This window comes from Brachypodium distachyon, chromosome 3 (assembly GCF_000005505.3).
Source record: "Brachypodium distachyon strain Bd21 chromosome 3, Brachypodium_distachyon_v3.0, whole genome shotgun sequence".
Lineage (NCBI taxonomy): Eukaryota > Viridiplantae > Streptophyta > Magnoliopsida > Poales > Poaceae > Brachypodium > Brachypodium distachyon.
In genome coordinates, this window is record NC_016133.3 from 18,604,168 (window position 1) to 18,628,539 (window position 24,372).

At 43.9% G+C, this 24,372-nt stretch overlaps 3 protein-coding genes and 1 non-coding gene across 7 annotated transcripts; 2 read left to right on the top strand and 2 right to left on the bottom strand.

Annotated features, from left to right (window-relative positions):
* Positions 1–602: 602 nt before the first annotated feature.
* On the top strand, positions 603–1,971 carry LOC100840840 (60S ribosomal protein L39). Its single transcript, XM_003573600.4, has 3 exons — positions 603–714; positions 797–900; positions 1,709–1,971. The coding sequence occupies exons 1-3, from the start codon at positions 712–714 to the stop codon at positions 1,755–1,757; spliced, it is 156 nt and encodes a 51-aa protein (XP_003573648.1). The 5' UTR covers positions 603–711; the 3' UTR covers positions 1,758–1,971.
* Positions 1,972–2,097: 126 nt separating this feature from the next.
* On the bottom strand, positions 2,098–9,115 carry LOC100840335 (syntaxin-52). Of its 4 annotated transcripts, XM_024461716.1 has the most exons (8): positions 8,075–8,587; positions 7,779–8,002; positions 5,849–6,065; positions 4,483–4,584; positions 4,234–4,337; positions 2,711–2,811; positions 2,585–2,629; positions 2,098–2,502 (listed from the first exon to the last, which is right to left on the bottom strand). In XM_024461716.1, exons 2-8 carry the CDS (start codon positions 7,981–7,983, stop codon positions 2,371–2,373), a joined length of 906 nt encoding a protein of 301 aa, XP_024317484.1. In that variant the 5' UTR covers positions 7,984–8,002; positions 8,075–8,587; the 3' UTR covers positions 2,098–2,370. The 4 variants fall into 4 exon arrangements, with proteins under 4 accessions (XP_024317484.1, XP_014756667.1, XP_024317486.1 ...); XM_014901181.2 differs by lacking the exons at positions 7,779–8,002; positions 8,075–8,587 and adding an exon at positions 8,763–9,115 and having other exon boundaries at positions 5,849–6,069; XM_024461718.1 differs by lacking the exons at positions 7,779–8,002; positions 8,075–8,587 and adding an exon at positions 8,761–9,115.
* Positions 9,116–9,551: 436 nt separating this feature from the next.
* On the top strand, positions 9,552–14,807 carry LOC100841451. Its single transcript, XM_003573602.4, has 4 exons — positions 9,552–9,929; positions 10,851–10,900; positions 11,009–11,061; positions 13,825–14,807. Exons 1-4 carry the CDS (start codon positions 9,667–9,669, stop codon positions 14,170–14,172), a joined length of 714 nt encoding a protein of 237 aa, XP_003573650.1. The 5' UTR covers positions 9,552–9,666; the 3' UTR covers positions 14,173–14,807.
* On the bottom strand, positions 10,171–10,254 carry MIR5174F (microRNA MIR5174f). Its single transcript, NR_127130.1, has one exon. It is a non-coding gene; the product is annotated as a microRNA MIR5174f (primary transcript).
* Positions 14,808–24,372: the final 9,565 nt, after the last annotated feature.

Here is a 24,372-nt window from a genome sequence, read left to right on the forward strand (position 1 = left end):
CGTTAGCCCATCTTACGAAAACCCGTCTGATTGTTCTCAGTCTCTTTCCCAAGAGAGAACAAAAAAAAGTAAAAAACACCTTTTGAGTATAGATGGCCAACGGGCCGGCCCGGCATCGGCCCAGGCTTGGGATAAACGGGCATGGCCCGGTGATGTCCGACATTAGAGGTTTCGGGCCGGATAGCCCCAAAAGGCAGCCTATTGGCCCAAGTGCAGCACAGAGTACGGTCGGGCTGGTCCCGGTCCGTTAAGGCCGGGCCGAGCCTGAGGAAAGCCCACCTCCGCATAAGAGAAAAAAAATAAGAAAAAGGGTTAGAATGGGCAAAAAAATGGACAGGTAATGGACAGAAATTGTTGGCTGGGCCAGAATTTCGAAGATTGATGGGCCAAACATTGGAAAACTTAAAAAAATATCAAGCCGTGCCGGGGCCGGCCCGTGGGCCTCAGTATGAAGCCCCGGCACCACAGGCGTGGTTTCCGGCCGGCTTGGCCCGATTAACTTTGTGCCAGGCCACGCACAAACGGGCCCAGCCCGGTGGGCTTTCGGGCTTTTCAAAAAAACCCGGCCGGATGGCCATCGACTTGGCCTAACACGCCGACGGCCCATACAAGAGACGATATAAATTTTGCCCTACTTCGTTGCAGAAACTCGTCTAGGGTTATCCCCGCCGCAGCAGCCGCCGTCGCCTCCCCTCCGCTGCCACCGCGAAAATGGTAAATTGGTCGCTGCTCAGCGCTTCGTTTCTTTGATGCTACGTATTTGCCGTTCTGATGATTGTGGTTGGGTATCTTGCAGCCGTCCCATAAGACGTTCCGGATTAAGCAGAAGCTGGCCAAGAAGATGCGGCAGAACCGCCCAATCCCCTACTGGATCCGCATGCGCACCGACAACACCATCAGGTAATCAATCCCGCCCGCCTAGACCTATTTCCATTGGATACGGAGCATCGCCACGGATATGCGGCCGTCGAATTCTATGTGTACCGTGGCCATGTCATTTTGTTCTCCGGCTTATTAATCGAAATTACATATGAGAATATAATTTTTTGTTGATTTAACACAGTAGAATTGATGTACATTTGAGAACTTCGACAGCCTTGTTTGATGAAGCTGTTAGTGTCCAAATGTATGCTTGGAAAATCGAGGCATCTGTGAACCTTTGATAGATCAAACTGTCGTGGCAAAATCTAAACTGGTAAATTTAGACATTTGTGAAGCCTAGTCAGGTGAAATTATAGTGTGGAAACCTTTGCTAGAAGAAATTATGGTGTGGAATGTTTGCCAATCGTTATCTATCAAGTTAAGTTCTGTGCACAGACAGAGTACTCAGTAGTCAGTTCTCAGACAATTCTAAAATTTAGAATAGGTACCAGTGCTCACTTCAGGGTCTATTCATTTGTCAGCAACTCAATACTACACCATCCAGTTAAGTTTTGTGCAGTTAGTACGTGCATTATCTGCCAATTCTAAAATTTAGAATAGGCACCTGTGCTCACTTTAGGTTTTTTGCAGCCAGGTCTAAAATTTTGAATGGCCAGTGATATGTTCTTTATTACCAGACTGCTGTTACTTTGATTTATCCTGATTGGTGCCCTTCTCATCTCTGTGCCATTATGCACTTTGCCTGGGTACAAAGCCATGGAATTTTACATACAATTCAGTTATGTCTTGTTTTAAATATTTGTCATTTTTTTCTTCTCATTTTCAGGTACAATGCCAAGCGCAGGCACTGGCGCCGCACCAAGCTTGGATTCTAATTTAATTTTGAGATCTGTTACTTTCTTGAGACATTTGGGCTTTATGGGGCAAATTTTATTCAGTATCAAAGTGTAGCGTGGTATTTCAGTGTAGCCACTACAGTGGTTTGATGACTCGATGTATCCGCCAGTGAAGGCTTTATGACTTTGATCAGCACATTCAGTTCACTGTGAAGATGGCATGTCTTGAATCTAAGCATCAGTTAGTAGTCAACATTATACTAGATTAATCGCTATGTTTTACATCCTTTGTCATGCCAAAGGGAAATTAGTAATCTGAGAAACAGTACTTAAAATGGCCGGAATGCCTTGTTTCTTACTATTTTGCTGAGATGGAAACTGATTTTGCAAAGCTATCATACCTGTTTATTAATACAATCAATCACGAAGGCGCACGCAAAATGTTCTCACTGCAAATTTACAAAGGAACTAGTGTTCACGCATATTGATGGGCATATATGCCAGATTCATACCTTGTACATACTGATACAACCATACCAAACAATTAAAAGACCGCCACAAAACCACCATATAACTTTTTAATATCTTGCAAGGGACTGCACATTTCGATGGGTAGCACAAAAGCGACCGTTCAACAAAAGCTGCGGTTGCCTTACAGATACTTGATCAGAAGCCAAACTATAACAGCGAGAACCACTATGGCGGCCACAGATAGCAGCAGGCACATGCACGAGCAGCCACTTTTGGTGCGCTTGTTGAGAATTGCAAGCCTCTTTTGCACACGCTGAATGGAAGAGAGTTTGCATCAGTGTCACATACACGTGAGTTGGAACCCATTAATGTTATAATCAGTCTAAAATATCTACCTGAAGACGGGAGTTTGTAACATCGACATGATCTTCCAAGTCATCCTGCAAACATGGAGAGTAATTATCATCAAGTATTAAAATCTAAAATGCATATATGGCTCTTTTAGGGGCACTAGCACTAACAATCAGTCTTGTATGCAGGGTAAGTTCTTCATTGACTGCTAATGCGATATGCTTCGTGCTCAGTACTGTCTCTTCCAGCCTTTCAAGACCCTCATCTTGTTCTGCAAAGTGTTAAAACAAAGGAATTAGCTGCCGTGCGATGGTTATCATGTACTCCCTCCATCCCATATTAGGTGACTCAAATTTGTCCAAATATGGATGTATTATGCCTAAAAAGCGTCTAGATACATGTAATAAAAAGTCACTTAATATGGGACAGAGGGAGTATACAAAACACAAAACACTAGTGTTTGTAAAACCATAAATGTGTCGACAAGTTCAAATTGTAAGTAAAGTCATGAAACAGGGCCCTGCAGAATGTATCAGGTGTGCTTTGACAAATTGCTAATTATGCACTATTTTAAAAAATTTATTCAGGAAATTTATAACTATGCCACTAACCTCCACTCGAACAGTGACCATGCCATTGCTTTAGTGCTATTTATGCAAATGCCACTGCCCACCAAGTTTTCTTTAATTTTTGACATAGAGGTCAAGTTTTTTTTTGAACTAAGTTGGACATATTTTGTTCCGAAAATACCTTCCATAGACATGTGGACCCAGTTGTTTATCACATGACCCACTAGTTCTACTTCTTCCCAGTAACTCCATCCTCCCCACTGATTTATCCCCACCTAAAAAATCCCTCAGGTGTGGCTCCCTCTAAACCCTGCCCAAATCGATGATGGCACCACGGATCCACTCTGATCCCCTCTTATCACCTATTTACTCCCTTCCTGTCACCTCCTCAACTCTGCAAATACCACCTTGGTGTGAGCGCGGCGGCTGGTGCAGTCCTCGTGTTGGCAAAACCTGACAAATTAGATTGATTGTATTTTCATTTTGCTTGTATTAGCAAAACCTGGTGCCTATATTTTGGATGGATTATGAATTGTATTTGCATAATCTGATGGGTATGGCTTGATGCTGGTGTACTTATGCTGCTTTTCTTGACAATGATTAACTGGCTGCTTGCACTTGTGTACATAATCAGTTTTCTTAGAAACTTCTGCACCTAACCGAGCGCCTGAAGTTTCTGCACCTATGTAAGAACCCCATGGACAACCTATAGTCCTATACTAGGGAAAACATGTATAGTATATATTTTCTTCCGGAAATAACATAAGCAACATGCTGAAGTTTTGCAAAAATAAGTTCAAAATAATCATATATGCATGTAGCAATGCACTGGAGTGTGCACAAAATTTTATGGTGACCAAGGGCATTTCAGACCGGTCATCTCTTGTAAGCTCGATCAAAATGCTTTGTCTTCGCATTAACTGACGCGCATGCCAAAAAGATGAGAAAACTTAACGACTAAAGCAATGGCATGGTCATGATTCGAGGGAGACTAGTGACATTGTTATAAATTTCCACCCTTTTTATTCAAATTACATAGTTGATGACTTGATGAGGTTCATGCTTAAAAACAAACAAAAAGACTACTGGAGGAACAATAACAAGTCAAATAGTAATAGTCATACCTTTCATAACTTGCCTCTGAAGGCCAACAATCCCTTGGTTATCCAACCCAGCAACTCTGCTCATGTCATCAGCTGCCTTCTTACCCTGACCAAGCAAATCTTCCCTAAATTGCATAAAGGAACAATTTACATGTTACTTACAATTATAATCATCTGAACAAACTTTGACAAAATAAAATGTTAACGCATAATTTTTAACCGATGCAGGATAAGACCACACTAAGTTCAGCACTGACATGAAGAACAGACCTGTTGGCGAAGTTTGACATGTTGAAACTTGTCGCCATCTGTTTTGCTTTAGATTTTAAATTGGAAAGCGTGTCTTGGCGCTTATGCAACTCCTTGTCAGTACTGCACAAATTAAAAAAAAATCAATAAGTGCAAACTTTTGATAGCAAGTATAGATCATCTGACCTTATAAGTGGACACTAATTCATGAAAGGAAAAAAATTACCCTTCAGTCCATACAAATCCTATAGTACTTCCTCTGTTCCTAAATACCCGTCGTGGTTTTAGTGCAAATTTGCACTAAAACCACGACAAGTATTTAGAAACAGAGGGAGTAGTAATTAGCAAAGTTGTTTTCATGTAGACTACTACAGTACATTTGGCGTCTATCTCCATTTACTTATCTGTCTAGAACCTCATCGTATATGCTAGATACTACCTCCGATCCTAAATAGTTGTCGAAATATTACATGTATCTAGACGCATTTTAAGAATAGATACATCCATATTTGGGCAAATTTGAGTCAAGAATTTAGGATCAGAGGGAGTAGTTGATCAGCAGCCACCTGTTTAGGCCATTACCTCTAATTAGTTGATTAGTCTTTTTGGCAAGCAATTCATAATAAGCCTCTTATCCTAATCTCCTTATCCTAATCTCCTTCTCCTAATCCTAATCCTTCTCTTCTTGTGCACCGGTCAACCAGGCTTGCAACAGGGCATTTGGGTGTTGGGGGCCAAGGCATGAGCCTCCAGCAACTCACCACTACCAGACCCTACCAGCTACATAACGGAACTTGTATCAATCATCATGGCAGCATCTAGCCTATACTGTGCACATTATTATAATGATTGTTTGACAGAGACTAGAAGAGCAGTTTGTTCCTATAAATATGGAGATTTTTTCCCCACAAATACCCTCTTCTTCCTCCTCAAGTCTGTATATCACAAGACAAAGTGGATCTCATCCTGCAGAAGTCTCGCTTTCTTCACTACTACAGCTTCTACGCATAAAGCAAATAAGCATTGTGGAATAGTGCGGGGAAATGTTCTTAGTCTACTTCTTAGTGAAAGTGTTGCCAAAAAACTGGCCAATTCACTAGATTATTCTTATATGCAGTTAACCCATTCTACTTAATACCGACGTGCGAGAAAAGGTGGCATACCCATAGATGAATTTCTATTCTAAGGATGCACGGAAAGTCGCAAACGATGGATTACTCAACAGTTCGTACAAATTAACCGAGATAAACAGTCCTATGTTCCTTTGTAACTCTCAAAATAAATTGCCAGAGCTTTGGAGTCAACAAATATGGCATTAATGCAAGGACTCGACTGATCTTAACGTTCAGTATTATATAAAAAGAAAAGTAATAACAACAGAACTTACAGCGACTTAGGAGGAATCCTCGACAACAATGTTGCCAAGCTATCCAGTCTAGTCCCAAGAATAGTTATTTTTCTCCGAATGGCTGATGTGTGGCGCATAATTTCAGGGCCTGATTGTGGAAGAGAACCTCTGTCGGCGATCATGGTGCTTATATCATCAACAAGCTTAGATGCTTCGGTGTACTCTTTCATCCATGGGTCCGAAGATGTTGCCATTGCTGGTTCATTCAAAATATTAGCATAATTGTCAAAGGGGCACCAAAAAAGTATGTCAGGATATAAAGCTTTAGCAAGATAGATACGTATAAAGTGGAGTTTAATTTAATGCTTTAGTACTAGGGGAGAATGTCTAAGGGCAAGTATAAACCCTATATAATGATTCAGCACTGTAATCCTTTGGTCGAGGCATCGAGAAAAGGAAAAGGAATACTCCCTCTATTACTTTGTCATCCAAATATATTATCTTAACTCCTTTTTGTAATGACCCAATTCCACATGTCACTCTCCTTCTAATCAGTGGTGATCCAGTTGTGAACTAATATGCACAATGGTCCAGCAATGAAATCCTTTGCTCAAGGTGTCGAGCAAAGAAAAAACAACATACCCCCTATACTACTTTGTCATCCCAATCTATGTCTTAACTCCTGTTTCTACTAACCCAATTCCCAACGTAAGGGAGTAGTATATAGGGCAGACTGTGTATAGGAAAGATCTCTCTCAGGGCCTTTTTGACTATCAATGGCATCAAACAGTCAGGGGGTACAACAAGACAACTAGAAATGATAATGCACAAGTGATGCACATCATTTGTTTTTCTAAAGCAAACAATGCGCATACTATCTGCACATTCTAAGAGCATCTCAGGCCCTTTCCCTAAACTTGGTTATCTACTTCTCCTTAGTTCCTTACAATGAACCACACTAAAGATTCCTTCTCTATTTCTCTGTTCCAAATCATTCCCTAAATCTTGCCCCTTACTTTTAACTCACCTGTATTTTGTTACTATCTTGTAACTACCAACAAATTTTTGAGGGGATGGTCGCTCCTCAGGTGGGCTACGAAACCGACTCTTGCTCCAATACATGCCGCTGTTTCCATGGATCAACGAGTTTGTGAAACTATCCGCATCATTAAGGCAACCTAAAATCATGTTCAAGTGTTGTTGTAATGGTCAACAAACAGCAACAAGCCAATTCGCAGCACAGCAACAGAAGCAAGATGTCCCCGACTCCTGAAAAAATGACAGAGCCTCCCTTCCCCGATTCCTCAAATCCCCTCCCCTTCCCCCAATTCCTCTACCTCTCTCGCTCAATTATCTGCCCCACCACCTTCCCCCGACCCCCTCTCTCTCGTTAAATCCCTAAACACCGCGCGGTCACCTCGACCCCCTTGTCTGCTCCTCGTCAAGGCCCGACCTGGCCTCCCCTCGACCCCCTTGTCCAGCCCGACCTCGAGCTCCCCAACCTCGGCAGCGGGAGGGTACCAAATCGGCGCTGGAACCACAATAAATGGTACCAAACGGGAGGGAACGGGACGAAGAAGAAGGATTTGGTGCGAATTCAATCCCTTGAGAGAGCACATAATTATGAAGGATGCAACAAGCTACAACGATGTCAACTTGAACCGGGAAAGGAAAAAATGGGGTTGCCTCATCAAGAATTTTGGATCGTCTCTTGAGAGTTCCAAAGGCACGTTCGACCATCACTCGTAGAGATGAGTGCCTAAGGTTGAACAATTCCTTTTCATTTTGTACTGGATTGCTGTCCCACTCATTCAAATGGTACCTCATGGCACGAAAAGGTGGCAAAAACCCAGGCTTGGCTCCATAACCAGCGTCAACTAGGTAGAATTTTACTAACACATGAAAACAAATTGGTGACAAAATTCTATGCAAATTATATTGGGCAAATTTGTTTTAAGAAAATTATTACCTTGAGGGACATACAGGCCATTCTCCCGCTCTCTAGCATCTGCTAAAATGGTCACATCATGTGCTGTCCCCTCCCAACCCGCCAAAACATATGTGAACCGAAGGTCAAAATCTACTGCTGCCATGACATTTTGAGTAGAAAGACTTCCGACCACGAAAGGAAGGTTCCATATCTTTACTAACTGATGCTCGAACATGTGTACCATCAATTGCTCCAATGCAATCCTATATATTTTAAAGGGTTATAAGCCATAAAATTTCACACCTAAATATGGAAGGACAAGTTTCTCAAAATACCTTAAAATATGGGTCAAACCGTGGGTTCCCTGCAATTTTGACTGGAGTTTCCAAGGAAGGTGGCCTGATATATTCAGCTCGTAGCTCACCTATTGCGTGAAGGACTACTCTAAAATAGCGGCTTACCGTCTCATTTGACCTGTCAAAATTAGCCCCAATAACCCTATTTCTAAGGTTATGGCCAATAGTATTCAAGAACATTGCTACTTGCTCCTCCACGGATACATGTATACTGTCTCTCAGCAACAAACGTTCTCTCAAAATTTCACACAATCGAAAAAAGGGTGCTCTTTCAACCCTTAACATATTTCTGCATCTCACATCACACTTGAAAATTTTATTGTTCAGATAATTGATTCTTTGTTGGTCTCTTTCCCAAATAGGTCCATAGGTAACCCGGGGTCTCCTCTTCTTTATTCTATCCCGAATGACCAATGCAACCAATGCGAAAACCACAAACGTTGCAGCTCCCCTAATCAGGAAATTCCGCCTCCTATCCATCCTCTTTACCATCTACAAGTCATACATGGCTATCAAAAAATGACAATGCATACACGCAACAGGTTATTCAAAAAAAATTTCTCCCTCAAAGATTCAAGCATGGACCAAAAAAGGTTTAGATCGACGGTGCATAGAGAAATCTCCCTCAAAGATTCAAGCATGGACCAAAAAGTACTGCTATTTACCAAGTCCAAGTCGGAAACCGCAAGTTTCTTCAGATCGAGGAACTCCAAATCGCAAGTTTCTTCAGCTGCCCCCTCCTCTGCCTTCCCCTTCGCTGACCCCTCCTCTGCCTTCCCCTTCGCCGGCTCCGCTGTGTTCCCCGCCGCCTGCCTCGCCCCTCGCCCGTCCGCCGCCTGCCTCGCACCTCGCCCGTCCGCCGCCGGCCTCGCCCTGGATCTGGCCGAGATGGGGTTCACGCGGTGGGGCAACGCTCGGATCTGGAGGTGGACGCCATGGCTTCGTGGGAGGGAGTTTCGGGAGAGGAGGTGAGGTGAGGAGGGGAGACGAGAAGGAGAGTCACGGAGACGAGGAACGGATTGATACCTCATGTTTGGAGTCATCGAACGGTTCCTTCCCTTCGGTGGAACCAGTTGGTTCGTTGGTTCATTCGACCAAACGCGACGATGTGTTTTGTTCTACTCTATACGCAATTGGTTTAAAATTGCTCCGGCACTAACACGTTGAGCTCTTGTAGTAATATTTCGTCGAAGAACAAATCTTTTTTGGCATTATGATTTAATATTTAAGTGATTATTTTTTTATTCTAGAAAAAAATGATTATTTTTTTACCTTTCATCTGGCTCATTTATTTAACATCGAATGATCAGAATTGAAAGTTTTCTTAAGTTCCTTCAAATAGGGCTTTTCACATGTTTCCAAAAGGCACAGAGTTTATGGTTTCATGTGTCGAACGGGGGTTCCCGGTTGATGGATCATGAAGCGTGCTAATATCTCCGAGGGACCGAGCGAATGCCTCGATCCTATGCGTTAATCTGCGATCATACGGTCAGGGAAACCGCTCGGCCATTCCCCCAAAACCCCCTCAGGCCGCCGCCTGCTCCGACGAGCCCCGTGCCGCCCACCACGCGATGCTTCCGGCAGTGAGGCCTCGCCTCCACCTCCCTCTTGCCCGCCTCTGCCGCCACCTCTCGTCATCTTCTTCCGGCGTGGGGGGTCCCCCAACCGCCCCCACTGACGCCGCGGCGGCGGCTGCGGCGAAGGCGCAGGAGGCGGCGAAGGCGCGGATGGAGGCGTACAAGCAGGTGCAGGACTTCGACTGGTCCAGCGGCGCTGACTGGAAGACGGCCGCCAACATCCTCTTCACCGTGCCCCCCAAGCGCAAGGAGTTCGGGTGAGCATTAGACCACGACTAACCGCTTCCCCTGTCTGGGATTGAGGGTCTACCGTTGGGTAACTAATTTCGAGGTGGAGATGAGAAATGACAGGTATTGTTTGATGTGAACAACTAATCTCGTTGCGGAATTATCGCCAAAACACCAGTAGGATTGATAGATCAGATGGGATAGGAATCAACACTGCTCCAGTGTTGGAATTTGGAGTTAATTCCTTTCCTGAAGCTGCAGTTTGACTGGTACTCCCTCCGTTTCGTAAAGGTTGGCACGGCTTTGAATTAGAGGTAGTTCACAACCGTGCCAACCTTTATGAAACGGAGGGAATTGTGACTATCATTTGAGTTCAGCATGAGAGCTGGAATTACCCCAAAACACTTAGCATTGCTGAAGATTTTATTTTGTGAGAATCCTACTCTGCTAAATGTAGTCTGGAAATTCGAGCTTCAAGAGTTTTTTTTTCATTTCTGAATACCGAGGTAGAAGTCGCTTTGAATCCCAAATTCATGGTGTCTGTTCTGTTTAATTCAAACAAATCATGTCTGGACTGAGATCATGTCTTTCGTTTTAATAGTGATGTCATTACTTGATGATCTTTGGTCAACATGCTTCCCATTCAGTGCTATCTCTTCATGTGCTGACTATTATTCTCTGCTGGCTATAAGGAAGTCCAATACATGACATGAAAAGACCAATCGAAGATTACTATCAGTTCAAAGGGGTCATAATTTCTATCTCTAGTTGTTCCCATGATACTTCTCACAAACATATGTGTGCCATCTAGAATGAATTTACAAAATTGATCACCACCTGACCTATAATATTTATTGGAGTGCTGGTTTTGGAGATGGCTTCCATTACAAACAAATTCTGAGCGAAAGTCTTCATTGATTTCTATTTCTATCATTTGTTTTGCATTTCAGGCTTGACTTCCACCTTGTGCAACTCTTCTTTGTTTGCATGCCCTCACTAGGTTTGTTTCATGATAAAATCCTTTTTCTTCTCCCGATACTTAAGTGCTTTGGAACATAATGCCGAATATGAATTGTTGTTCTTTTGTGGGTTTTATTTTTGTGTGCAGCTGTCTATTTGGTGGCCCAATATGCACGAAGGGAGATCAAAAGGATGGAAGCGGTAATATGCTTCGATTCCCTTTTATAACCGCATTGTTTTCTTTTGAATAAAAATGCCCTGAAGGAATAATTTGAATCTGGAACAACACTGGGCACATATATGACTTACCAGTATCTTATTACTTATCTAAACATTTTGGCGCTACTAGTTTTTGCCCCTTAACTGTTCTTCTAGAGCTTCAACTGTGCTAAGAAGCAAGGATACGGGGACATGAGATACCATATTTTCCAGAAACAGACATACGCGGATACAGCTAGTATGTATAAATAATTTAAAAATACTACATTAATAAAGACAAAACAAGATGTGAAATCAAAGTACTCCACATTTGTTGCCTCTCCAACTCATTTTCATTGATGGATGATCCTCAATTCCTCACACCGCGATCTTTGCCTCTTTAAATGTATCATATGCTAGCATTAGAATTTGAAGTTAAATTTCATCCCTAAGCTTAACTCAGCAACTAGTAAGCCAGCATGGCAGGAAACAAATATCAGCAGCTAGCCAACAACAACAAGAAGCGATAGGAGTGAGAGGAGAAACAAGCACATAGCCGTGAACGCTGGAGTGGAGGCAGCAGCTAGTGGAGACGGTGGCGCTGTCGCTGGAGTGGACCCATACAGGGCCACTGGCAAGGATGAAGTTGCAAGTAGCGGCGCGGCTGCTGGAGTGAAGCCGGTGGCACGGTTGCTGGAGATGGAGTGCACATCCTCAGTTTGGTGTGCAGGAGCACATCCTCAGGTGGTGCATGTGTGTGCCTGTATACCAACTCTAGGATTTCTCGTCGGGCTTGGGCTTCCCCGTATCTCGGATGTATCTCAAGCGTATCCCTTCAGTATCCATATTTATTTTTCTTTTTAAAATAAAAGATACGGGATACTCAGGGATATGAGTATGCTGCCGTATCCCTGTATCCAGCCGTCCTGCACGGGGATATGGCCAACCAAACCGCATCGTTGCTTTAGAGCAACTGAGTTCAGTGAAAGAGTTTGACTTGTATGACATTGGTTTCTTATCCTAATTGAGCTTAGTCATGGTCATTTGACCTTGAAACTGCATCCTTGGGTCAAGTGTGGCCATGGTGTCAGTTCGGTTGAAGCTCAGTTACAAATTTGAACCCGAATGCATGTATCATGGAACTTGCCAGGATAGTTTAAATGGATTGTTGATGCGTTTTAGACTGTCCAAACCATTTATGCAGAAAGCACTATTACGACTTAGTAGTGAGAGCGACAATCGTTGAATAGTTTGGAGCTTTGAAGATCTCCCTTGGGCTTGGGTTGATCCATTAGTAAGCACAGAGCATGGGCTTTCCTCTTTGTAGTTACATTATTGTTGGAATGGCTTGATTCCGGCTCGACTAGCAGCTCTATTTCACATCATAGTTTGTTTATTTCAGTTTCAATGAGACTTTAGAATTGATTAAGAGTTGCTGTATTTTGGAAAGGAAAACTGTGTGGGAGGCCCCAATAACATTTTTGTTGTTGTTAATATAACAAGATAATAACAAGATGGGAAATATATAGGGGAGATGGGCAGGGAATATACATGGGGACAGAAGGAAAACACTAACAGCTCGTTTTGGTAGCCCTCATTTCATTTCATTTGGCAGAAATGAAGTCAAATCAAATTTTTGATATGATTTTATTTGGTTGAATTTGAATTCCGGATTAAAAAATCATCTTTATTTGCCACATGATTTTGTAGAATGAGAGACAATTCCGGAGAATGATGCCTTTTAGAGAGGAAATTGGGTTAGGTATAGGTATGATTCCATGGAACTTCAGATTGAATCCCCGTACCCAATTCCGTGCCAGCCAAACAAGTTGGTTCCTGGAATCCAAAATGAATTCCAGGATTCCTGGACCAAACAAGCTGTAAGAGCAAGGGACACTAACATAGGTGAAGAAGCCAGAGCTTCACAGGAGTCGCGGTATTGCATATGATGGGTAGATTTTAGCATGATCTATATTGTTGTAAGATTGATCACTCCTTGTAATGTGGTGGTGTTTATTTACTGTAGTACAATGTAGATGCATACGTTTTCTTCATAAATCATAAATGCAAAATATTTAGGTGAGGTAGCTCTGCTGTACGTTCTAAACCTTGTCAGTGATACCTCTCTTTTTTCCTAAAAACATTTGATGGCCAATCTAGGCCAGATATGCTGGCACATGATGCAAATAGATACTGATTAATGTAGTATGTGCTAAGGCTGTCGGTAGCACTTTTTGCAGTTGCATCGTTTCCCTAGCATTTTAATTGGAGAGCCTGCAAGCAGATACTCTAATTTGATGTTCTGTTACACGGCAACCTTGTACTTTTCATTCTTATTTCTTGTGCTCTCTACTACCGATTATTTCTTGTAAAACAGCGACAAGTATTTAGGAACGGAGGGAGTAGCTGTTATTATGTGTGATACAGCGCATGCACTAATTAAGCAGTTACAATTTTCTCAAGAATGTCACAGTTTCCTATTGTGAATACTGTTGAGAAATTGAACTATCAAGGTTGCATGTTTGTCCCTAAATTCCTTTCATTTGAATACCAAAAATTATTTTTGTATATGACAACAACATATTTGAATTGTCAAAGACATGAACTTGATATCTTGTAGTACCCTTGGGTAGTTCAAAAGAAATTCAGAATTTTCCTAACCTGAAACTTTCCACATGATATTGTGGCGCTTGATAGATTTTTGTAATGATAAGAAATGCACATTCAATTAAGATATACTGATGGAGTTCTATTTGTGAATTTCAGGAAGCAGAAGCAAAAAGGAAAAAGAACGAGGAAGTAGAAAAACAGAAACAACTTGAGGCCGACTCTGTTAAGGAGGATGCTGATTTAAAGCTGGCAACAGTTTTAGTCAGGTTAGATACACTAGAGGGGGTCGTTAAGGAAATTGCGGATGACAAAATGAGAAGTTCTTCCCTTGATTTATCCACCAAAGAGAAGGCACTGAAGAAAGGTGAGTCATCATCTCCTGACAAGGCATCTGATTCAAAAAGCAGTGCAAGTGATAGTCAGCTGCCGTCTGTCAAGAGTAATGACATCAAGGGTGTTGCGAATGCTCCGTCGAATGCAACACATCAGGATTCAGGAAACTAAAGGGAATGGAGACAAGGCAAACGATGAGTCCAGGAGTTGATAAATCACACAGTTTTTGGACGTTAGGAATGATCTTTGGTGTGTGTCGTGGACATCGGTTGAATTTGCAGCCTGTTGATCAAGAGAGGGACGAAACCAGTTGGCAGGCATGGTTATGTTGTCCCTTTGGTCAAAGATACACAATATTAGCTGAAGCTTTTCTCACGTTATACCTGCAGAGTTGTCTCCCTACGAAAGAGTGGAAGCAATTCATAGAGCCTTGCAGTCTTTAAAGTCTATGGTGGTTTTACGGTGCATGAGGATTGGCAGTAGTAGTTTTAACCTTGGTGTCTCGTTGGATTTGGAGAAGCGCCCCAGATTTTGCATAAGCAGCTTTGATTCACCTGAGGGATTCAATACAGTCCGACTTAACCCCCACCTCTCTCCCTCGCAGTAGGGCCGACGATTCTTCAAACTCTAGCTTTTGAATTTAAAGTTTCAAAACAGAACAAAGAAAATGCATTAACATCTTTTTCTGGGTTGGCGAAAGATGCCTTGTTTTAGCCTGCTGGTTAGTGGATGAATGAGGTCGACCATCCTGAGGTCCATAACTATTTGATATTTGCTCCCCTCAAAATTTGCAAGCTCTTAGTTCATCTTTTGTTGTGCAAGATCTGATATTTTCTTTCCTGATATATGCGGTTACTAGCTGTACTCCGCAACGTAGTAGCCCTAACTCCATGTATTCCTGAACATCATCAAGGCTCGTGTTTTGAGCTGTGGACTGTGGTCGACGTGCTCCTGTTCGACAGTGTGTTGGGTCTGTGGCGAAGCCCCTGACGATAAGGGACTCCATAAAATCGAGTAGTGCAGCGATTTGGCTTCAGGGGTGTTTCCCAGACGAATAGTAACAAAAAAGAACTTTTCTTACACATATTCAATATCTTGCCCCTTTGTATTCCAGTAATTTTCATGCGGAAAATGAATATTTTGGTGCCATAGACATTTTCCCTGCTAGGGACACGAAGAGTACGTGTCTCTGTCATCAGGGGACGGAATATGCGGCAAAACGGTGATTGGAGCTACCTGAAATCTTAGTTCCACTTTGGTAGTATGAGAATGATGGTGGCCCACTCTCTTCATCACCAGCATAATAATGTTAGGCAGGGTAGTAGTTACGAGAGACACTTATTACTATTGTTCTCTAGCAGAATGCGGCGGGGGAGCAGTGGTTGTCCACGAATAAAAATAAGAGTAAAATACGCAGTTAGTCACCGAATCCGTTCAATTTAATTCTCGTACTCTCAGAACGTTCATATAATCACCGGAAAAAATACGGTGCAATACGATCCTATACAGCAGAGCTACGTATTTTGCTTACATGGCATGTATCTATATGTGTGACCCACGCACTGACGCGAGGTGAATTGCATTTACCCTGAATCATTTCTCTTTCTTTCATCTCCCCCTCTCCACCTCTTCATCTTCTCTGGCCTCCCCTTACCCAACGGAAATTCCCCGTCACGATGCAGCCGATTGATTTTCAAATTTGCTCAAAGATGAAAAACAAGACGAAGAAAGGGAAAAAGGAGAGAGCAAAGCAGTACTGAAGCAAAGCATATTAGCTGATGTTTAGTGCCATCGATTGAGCTGTGAGCTGAGGTGTGAGCAGCCAAAAGTAAGAAAGGAGGCGGCGGCGGTGCGGGTGGCAACATTGGCCTCCAATTGCAGCCAGCTGCTCCGCAGGACTTTCCCCGACATCGGTGCGGGGCGGGCGCGGCAGCAGGGTGCCGACGCGGCTTCCCCCGACGATGAACCCAACGACCAGCAGCGGCAGCAGGGCACCGACGAAGAAGGCCAGGGCCGAGGAGGCCGCCGACTGGACCGCGCTGGGCAGGGCCTTCTCCTCATCCTATCCGGCCCCGCGCCTCCTGTCGCCGGCGAGGTGGGCCAGCTCGACGTCCCGCTGGGAGCAGCGGAGAAGTAGTCCCCGGTGGCCATGCCAATCACGACGCACCCGCCATGGCGCGCGAGCTCGTAGCAGAAGTACGGGTCTTCCCCGGAGGCGATGCAGAAGTACGGGGCTTCCCCGGAGGCGATGCAGGTGGCGACGTGCGCCCACGGCCACGGCAATGACGTGAGGCGGAGCACCTCGCGGACATGCCGGTCGTCGGAGGGCGCGTCGTCGTGACGGCCGCGGCCGTCGCGAGGAGGGAGGATGGGGAATTTCTGTTTAGGCCAGAGGTGAGAGAAGATAAAGAGGTGGAGGGGGGAGATGAAAGGAGGGGAAATGATTTAGGGGGCAAACTGCAATTCACCTCATGTCAGTTTGTGGTCCCACATGTCAGTTTGTGGGTCCCACATGTCAGATATGTAGCTCTCTGCTGTATAGGATTGTATTGCACTGTATTTTTTTGTTCGGTGACCCATATGAGCGTTTTGAGAGTACGAGGATCCAATTGAACGGGCAACACAAGTTCGATGACTAACGGTGCATTTCACTCTCAAAATAAATGTATTTCTAAGTTAGTCCCAAGTAAGAAAATAAATAGATTTGATTAACTTTGCTAAAAAAATAGCAACACATATGACATCAAATCAGTATAATATGAAACTAAGTTTCAAACAGATATAATATAAATGTTGCGACGTTTTAAGTATAATGAGTCAAACTTTAATATTTTTGACTTCGAACAAAATTAAAAGTATGCTTATTTGTGTACGGGGCGAGTATGTCTAAGGAATTGCCATATATCTCGCTTTGGCTCCACTCATTAATATGATATTTCCCGTTTACCATCACACTAGGTTATTTGGGATCCCATTCATTGGACGCTTTTATTATCGAACTCCGAAAGGTATGCTCATGCAATTTGTTTACTCTTTATTATTTTCGTAGGTAGGGCGAACTTTGGATGTGTCGTTTTCTATTTAGGGGGCTGGCCAATATACAACAATTGCCAAGCCCCTATAAATATTTCCCATCATATCCAACAGAGATAGGGCTCCATGGGATGACCGTTTGACATATCTTGTCATAGACAGTTGTTTGATTATGTCACCTGCGGGTTTTTTTTTTCTTGTGATGTCCACTACATCACTGGCAGTTTCGTACAAGCAAAATAAAAAACCCATCAGTGACCGGTTTTTTCACCTGCTTGTGTGATGAGCGTTTGTGTAGTAGTGATGGTTTAGAATTTCCAATGCGTACTGTTCTTGGAAAAGAAACATACCATAAGAGGATCAATGTACATTGATGCCGCCAAAATTGTCACTACAAGAGGACCATGCCTACAACAAACGGATAAATGTGTCCAGAAACCTTAGGCGTGGGGAGTGGCGAGCGAGTTAGATTGTCGATAGGCACGTAAACACCGCTGTAACTGTAAGCCATTCACTCTTTGTTGCAGGGCTAGTTGTGTTGTAGTGGGTGGATCGATGTCTCCCAACACAGAACTCAGTTAAGTTTTGAGAGAGCTAATGACCCAACGAAGAAAGGAGTTGGTACTAGTGGTCAACACGATGCTATCGACATAGAGAAGGCACGAATAGTGTGGCCACGGTGATAGATAAAGACATAATTGTCACATTTTGGATGCAGCAAGACCAATGGACAAAATATATGTGGTCAATATGTGGAACCATGTGCATATAGACTTATTAGATCACAAAAATGAGAAGCGTGAACAAAATCAATAAAACCCGCAGGTTGTTAACAATAGACGGTATCCTCGAGATGGTCATTTCGGAAAGCAGGTTTTACTCCCAATTGATGAATTGGCCAATTGTTCGATATAGCAAGGCGGAGAACGGCCCAAATTGGTGGCCACTTTCACCACTGGACTAAAGGTTTCAGTCCATGCCATCTTCTTCTTCTTCTTTTTTGAAAGTAACCATATTAGCTAGACAATCAGATTACAGAGATTACACATATGGTCACGACATGAGACAATATGCTTGTCAAGCAACTTTGCACAAAGTACCCCGCAAGAAGTAAAATTATAATTCCACCCTTGGAGAAACTTATGCATCGCCGAACCGTCTTCCACCCTTGTCCTCCGCCACCACCATGGTAGCGCTGAAAAAGAGTCGAACAGCCGCCATGCCCAGATCTAGGAGAGCACCTTCGCAAACAAGGATGCTTTCCGAGCCGATGAACCGGACCGTCGCAAGAGACGAGACCGAGACTTTGTGGCACATCGGCCAGGGAACTTCCCCATGGTCACCAGAACTCGACGTCGTCAACTTCATCCAACACAGTCGAAGAAGAGGAACGCCTCCGCCTGCCGTCATCCACACACCCATTATATAGCAAGGCAGCAAACACAACAACAACAGCCGACGGGACTGCCACCCACGAGAGTGAAGACCACTGACCACCAGACACGAATCTCGTCGGATCCAAAGATCGGTGAGAAGACCGGGCCACCTGCCCCTCGACGCCAAGATGGATGAAAAGCAGAGGCAAATTATTCTAACGTGACGCCGCCTCCTCCATCGAAGCAATGCCCCAAGAAAACACTAGGCCAACCCTAAATTACAGTCAGAGCCGAAGCACCGGGATCCCCACCCCCTCCCGTCGCTCAGGCAACGGACGAAGGAGGTAGGGACCGGCGGCTGGTCTGTGTAGATCGAGGGCAGATGGAATCGCCTCGCTGGTTGCTGGGAGCGGTTCTAGGGCAGGCGATGCCCATGCCATCTTCTTGTGTGAACCCATGAACCACCCAAAAAGCCTCTTGTAAGCCGGTCTGCCATATGTGCTAAGTTTATGCCAAAGATCCATTTGTCGGTAACTACCTTCACAGCTACACGGGATGAGGAATCGAACCAAATACCAAGTGTGATATTGCGCGACAAAGCATTATACACATTAAGCACTGTAGGTCGAGTTCCAATAGGGATCCATAATAGCCACATGATAAGAAGAGGGAATGAGTGAAGAGAGGTGCGATGAAAAGTGAAAATCTTTCTTGACATGAAATATTCGGCCTTGCCGTTGATGTTCATGTTGTGTAAGTTCTGGGGTGGCTCTACTGAAATGGAGAGGTGGGAGGCGGGCAACAACTACATGTGTTGATGCGGGAGAGGCGGAGGTAGGCGTTCTTGGTGGATCTGCGTCGGATAAACTGCATGGTAATGATTGTGGTGCAAAATCGGGGTAGATTAATTCAAGTGACACATTGGATATATATGGGCACACGGACTAGAGTCGATTCGGGTGCGCTAGATACCAAGGTGGGTGCATGGGCAGGCACGATTTGATGGGAATCAGACATGCACGTGGTGTAGGATTGGCGGCGGCGGAAGGAGATGTGTTGCTCATAAATGGAAATAATTAATGTCTCATCAAAGATGACAGGGCGTGAGAGAAATTACTCTGCGAATGGCTAGATACGGGAACCCGTGGCTATCGGATGTAACCAGTTAGAGATGGTATCACGAGATATCTTCAACCGGGTTGGCTAGCACCATACTAGAAGATTAGATGCATAAACTCGTTATGCTTGTTTTGTTCCGCCGGCTCATTTTTGTATCCATGGTCGATGATCAGTGAATCGTATGACTTTTGTAACTTTGCAATACCAATGGTTGTGTGCGTCAATTGATGCAGATGTCGAAGATCCCTTCCTCTTTTTGAAAAAAAAACCCGGCACCACCATCCCAACAAGGCACATACACATGCAATGGGGCGTGATCATAATATTACAACAGTCCTACAACTTGAGTGATCAACATGATAGCTAGACTCGTTCAACATGAATGCCATTGTTTTTTTTACACAAAAATGCCATTGTTTTAGCAGAAGAAAGATCTGGTTACTAAAAAAAGAAGAAGATCTTTCATCTTTTACGGGGCATCTTCTCATCTTTTTTTTCTTTCTTTTTTTTTCGAAGGGGGTATCTTCTCATCTAACAAGTAGTTGAGGTCTTGGTCTATGTTACAATGGCCAGATCAACAAGAGCATATGGGGCTAGCAAAAGTTGGACAAATTTACGAAACAATTTATATATGTTGCGGCATGGATGTTGATCTAGTAACAAACTCTAGCTATAGTTCCCCACGAAAAAAAAAACACTCAGTTTTTGAGTGGTTGAAAATCTAGGCTACTGATAGTTGGACTAGATAAACGACCTCTTCTTTTATCTTTACTTTACAAAGATGTCAATAGGTGGCGGTGATCCGTCATTTTGTTGTAACCGTGCATTGAATCTGATGAAAGTGGCCTTGCTTAATGGGTTGTTTAATTTATAGCACAAATGATAGTATAATTATTTTAAAACATATAATTTTTTTTAATCCGTTGTGGTGGTCTTAAAAAAAACTTGATGCTCGGTAACTTTTCACCGGGCATTTTTACTTGTTCACAGACCTCTTTGTTCCTCTCCAAAATCGACCCGTTCATACCTGTCAGTCTCATCTTTGTCAACCGCCTATCCTTTCAGCATAGGGAAATGCAAGAAGTCTATAGTGCAAGGAAGAAGACACGGCATACCATCCAAAGACTTAACCAGAAAGCCAACGTGACCAGTTCAGATGGAAGTACACCCTGACACAAAGAGGAAGGATATATTATATCACTCTATTAGACAGTAAAAGATGCCACGAACCTATGAGAACTTGCAAGGAAAGCCAGTTGGCCACACCGCATACATGGTAGATAATTACTCCGTAGTATCAATCCCATTTACTATTTACGATTGCAAGCTTGATGGCTAACGTGTCATTAACAGGTAAGATCTGGACAGATCAAATCATAATTTTTCTACTTTGTAAACAGTATATACATGGAAGTTAGATTTTGAGATATGCATTAGTTTTTGTAGAGACGATATATAGCAAAAGTTTTCAAATGTGCTATATGGAGTAGTATATGATCACATTCGAAATGGAAGGGTTTAAGAGCTTTAAATAAGTGGCTATTTCGTAGCATTATAAGCAACTGGACTAATTAATTTCGAAATACATATAATCAACCATTTTAAGCACATGATTCAAATTTTTCTAGAAGTCGCAGTTCAAATCTTCGTTTCTTCCTCGAAACCCGCTGATCGACAGAGAGGACCGTGCTGTCATTGTATTTCAAGCAAGCTTTAATTACTGTGCTATTTTAGCATAACCATTTTGATAATATATTTATTTTTACGTTACTGAGCTTCTATTCTCGACAAGAGCCGTTTCTGCTTTGCATTGAATGGTAGACGCGTCCATGGACACACAACCCAGCACACGTGTGAGTAAATAATCTGGAGCTCATAATCTGCTAAAGTATACTGAAAAATCAAAGTGATTGGAGTACTGATCAAGATGTTTGGAACTACAAGGAAGCAATTTCATTGAGATACATATAAATTTGTCACATGAATTACACCCAGTTCCATGCAAGGAACGAAATAAAATAAGACTAAGGAATGATAATCAATGGAGCACTAAGATAAATGTTTTTGAACGGGAAACTAAGCAATGACATACAGATAGATCTAGATGCCTGAAGTCTTGCACTACATCACAACATCTACAACCTAAACCCCTTAATCAGACTGACCTGACATCTGAACTTAACCTGATCTGAATTAACCTGACCTGACCATGCATGCTATGACGACGACGACATAAACAAGAAGACGGATCGAATGAAGGAACTACACGAGTACATGACTAAACAACGACGGCGGATCGCTTTGACCATTGGTCAACGCGGTCCATATATGCAAGGAGAATGATAACTGATCCAACGAGATGCATGATTAAAACTAGATCAACGACCCTACGGCCGGTGATCTCCTTCCTAGCTATAGCTATTCTTGTCAGCTAGAGCTTGAGAGTCAGGTCTAACTTGCTGCTAGAGCTACCCGGGATCTCCTCCTTGTTGTTCACTGCTCCTTCGTTGATCACAACTCCGCCCCCGGCGCCGGTGGTCCCAGCAGCAGCCCAGCGGATCCCGTTCACAGGTGCCGCAGCCGCGGCTTCGGGGAACAAGGCCCTGCCATAGCCGTAGCCGCCGTAGCCCTCGCCCGGCATCTGGTTGTAGCCACGCGCTGCGAGGCTGGCGCCGGCATAGAAGGACGGCTGGTGGTTCATGTGCATCCCGTAGTAGGGCCCAACGGCGGAGGTGGGGCCCCGGGCGCCGCCGAGGAGGGCCCGGCCGGCGGCGGTGTAGGGCCAGAGGTTGGGGAAGCGGAGGTGGTGCGGGATCATGGCGGTGGAGTCGGGGACGGCGCCGCCGTAGAATCCGCCGGCGCCACGGCCGGCAGCGGCGCGCTTGGCGATGGAGCGCTCGCGCTTATGCGCGTTCTGGTGGCCGCCCAGCGCCTGCGAGGTGTAGAACTTGCGCTGGCAGTAGTTGCACTTGAACATGCGCCTCTTGTTGTTCTCTCCGGCCGCCGCCGCCGCCTTCTGCTCCACGGACGGCGCCGCCACGGCCTTGCCCTTCCCCTTGTCCGCCGCCGAAGCCGAGGCCGAAGCCGAAGCCGAAGCCGAGCCCAGCCCGCCGAGGAGGTTCAGCTCTAGCGCCGGCGACGGCGCCGCCGGGGCCTTCTCCTGCTCCTCCTTGGCGGCCTGAGCCTGGACCTCCTCACCTTCCTCGACAACCTCCATGGACGCGGTCCGAGAGCTGGATCCCATCTCCATCTCCATGTCTCTCGCTAGCTACCTACTTCGGGTTCTGGCTTTGGGTTGGGCTCTTGTTTCTGGAGATGGAGCTCGATGTATCTCCTGATGGGATCCCAAGGTGTCTACTTATACAGCAAGGGGGGTGGAAGGAGCGGAGGGGGGCTAATTAAACGTTGAGATGATCTTACAGAAATGCAAGTTCACTTGCCAAATTTGAAAGATTGGGCGAGATCACAGGCCTGGGCCAGGAGTTTAATGTGGTCGAGATCACGGCCTTAATGCATTTCCCGAGTAAATCTTTGCTCCATCGATCGATATCCTTTCTCTCACACTAGTCTGTCTCTCGTGCATGCATGCATATACAGCCAATGGTTTCCTAATTGGTCTGGATAGAGAGATGTACCTCTAGTTTTGAACTGGATGCCTTCGCAGCTTGGACTGGACTCTATTTCCGGGATATAAATTAATGTCATTTATTTCGATTTCCGTGAGACGGTGATTCGGTGACAATTAATTGGATGCTTGTGCTGGATTATTTGGTATGCTTTTAAATGATCATAAGTAATATATTGGCTCGTGTATGCAGTGTATCTCAGAAAATATAAAATTCATCATATGTATTAAATAGTTTTGGCATACATGTATATTTTTTATTAATATTTCCAAACCAACATAGTATGGTTATTTATCAGGAATTTAAAGAGTTGCAATCAAGATTGATCAACTCCATCACATAAGAAGGAGGGGTCCCCCACTAAGCATCCTCTCTGTCTAATTCACCAAATTGAGCAACACCATTAATTTGTTGCCCAAGATTTTTTTTACTGGAAATATTTACGTGCTAGCTGTCCTCATATTCTAATGAAAAGCATTTATTTTGGTTCCAAACAAAGAAGATTTGAACACCCACACGCGTAACGGGAAACAAGATCTCGCAATGTCTTAACATTCGGAAGACATCGAGGCAGCCAGTCTTCTACACAATAGTTTAACAATTGCAATGCAAAGTTGTTTCACATTGATCATTGATCAACATATTTCTAAAAGAGAATATGTAGATATAACTTGTCCGCCCATAATATTCTCTTGCAATGACTCCAATCATACCAATGATCATCGATTCCACAACCAAATAACTAGCATGTACATTCAACTTTGCTGGTCCACCAGCAGTATGTGAAGTCCACACATGTTCAGATCATATAATTTGCAATTTCATATACTTAATTCCAGTGTTTGGCTCATGTTTCAAGTTTGGAACTAGTTGCGCTAATGTCCGTTTAGAGTTGAAGTCGCATATGGCACACTATTAGTTGGCACAACTCATTGGCTAGACGCGGATTAATGGGAACCACAAATAAGTGGAGAGGATATGTGTCCTTGGCCTCATTTGAACATGTGATTTTTTTTTATCTATTAGTTATTCAAACTAATGTGTTCCTAGTGAACACGTCTAATATGTATCCTTTAGTCCAGTAGAGATAACGTTGGATCAAGAATCTAATAATATGGAAGCAGCTCCTCTGACGTACGGCTGCTGCCGTGGTGGTGGTGGCTGGCGTATGGGCCGAACCGATGTGTCACCCAACACGCTGTGCGTCAGGCGATGCA

What these genes read in the sequence shown, in the direction of transcription:
- LOC100840840 (XM_003573600.4), top strand. An exon ending in CGCACCGACAACACCATCAG is followed by an intron (nt 901 to 1,708) that starts GTAATCAATCCC and finishes TCTCATTTTCAG; the next exon opens with GTACAATGCCAAGCGCAGGC.
- LOC100840335 (XM_024461716.1), bottom strand. Translation starts at nt 7,983, where the DNA reads ATGGTACACATGTTCGAGCATCAGTTAGTAAAGATATGGAACCTTCCT. An exon ending in TGGCCTGTATGTCCCTCAAG is followed by an intron (nt 6,066 to 7,778) that starts GTAATAATTTTC and finishes TGAATGAACCAG; the next exon opens with CAATGGCAACATCTTCGGAC. An exon ending in ATGTCAAACTTCGCCAACAG is followed by an intron (nt 4,338 to 4,482) that starts GTCTGTTCTTCA and finishes TATGCAATTTAG; the next exon opens with GGAAGATTTGCTTGGTCAGG.
- LOC100841451 (XM_003573602.4), top strand. Translation starts at nt 9,667, where the DNA reads ATGCTTCCGGCAGTGAGGCCTCGCCTCCACCTCCCTCTTGCCCGCCTC. An exon ending in CCCAAGCGCAAGGAGTTCGG is followed by an intron (nt 9,930 to 10,850) that starts GTGAGCATTAGA and finishes TTTGCATTTCAG; the next exon opens with GCTTGACTTCCACCTTGTGC. An exon ending in TGTTTGCATGCCCTCACTAG is followed by an intron (nt 10,901 to 11,008) that starts GTTTGTTTCATG and finishes TTTTGTGTGCAG; the next exon opens with CTGTCTATTTGGTGGCCCAA.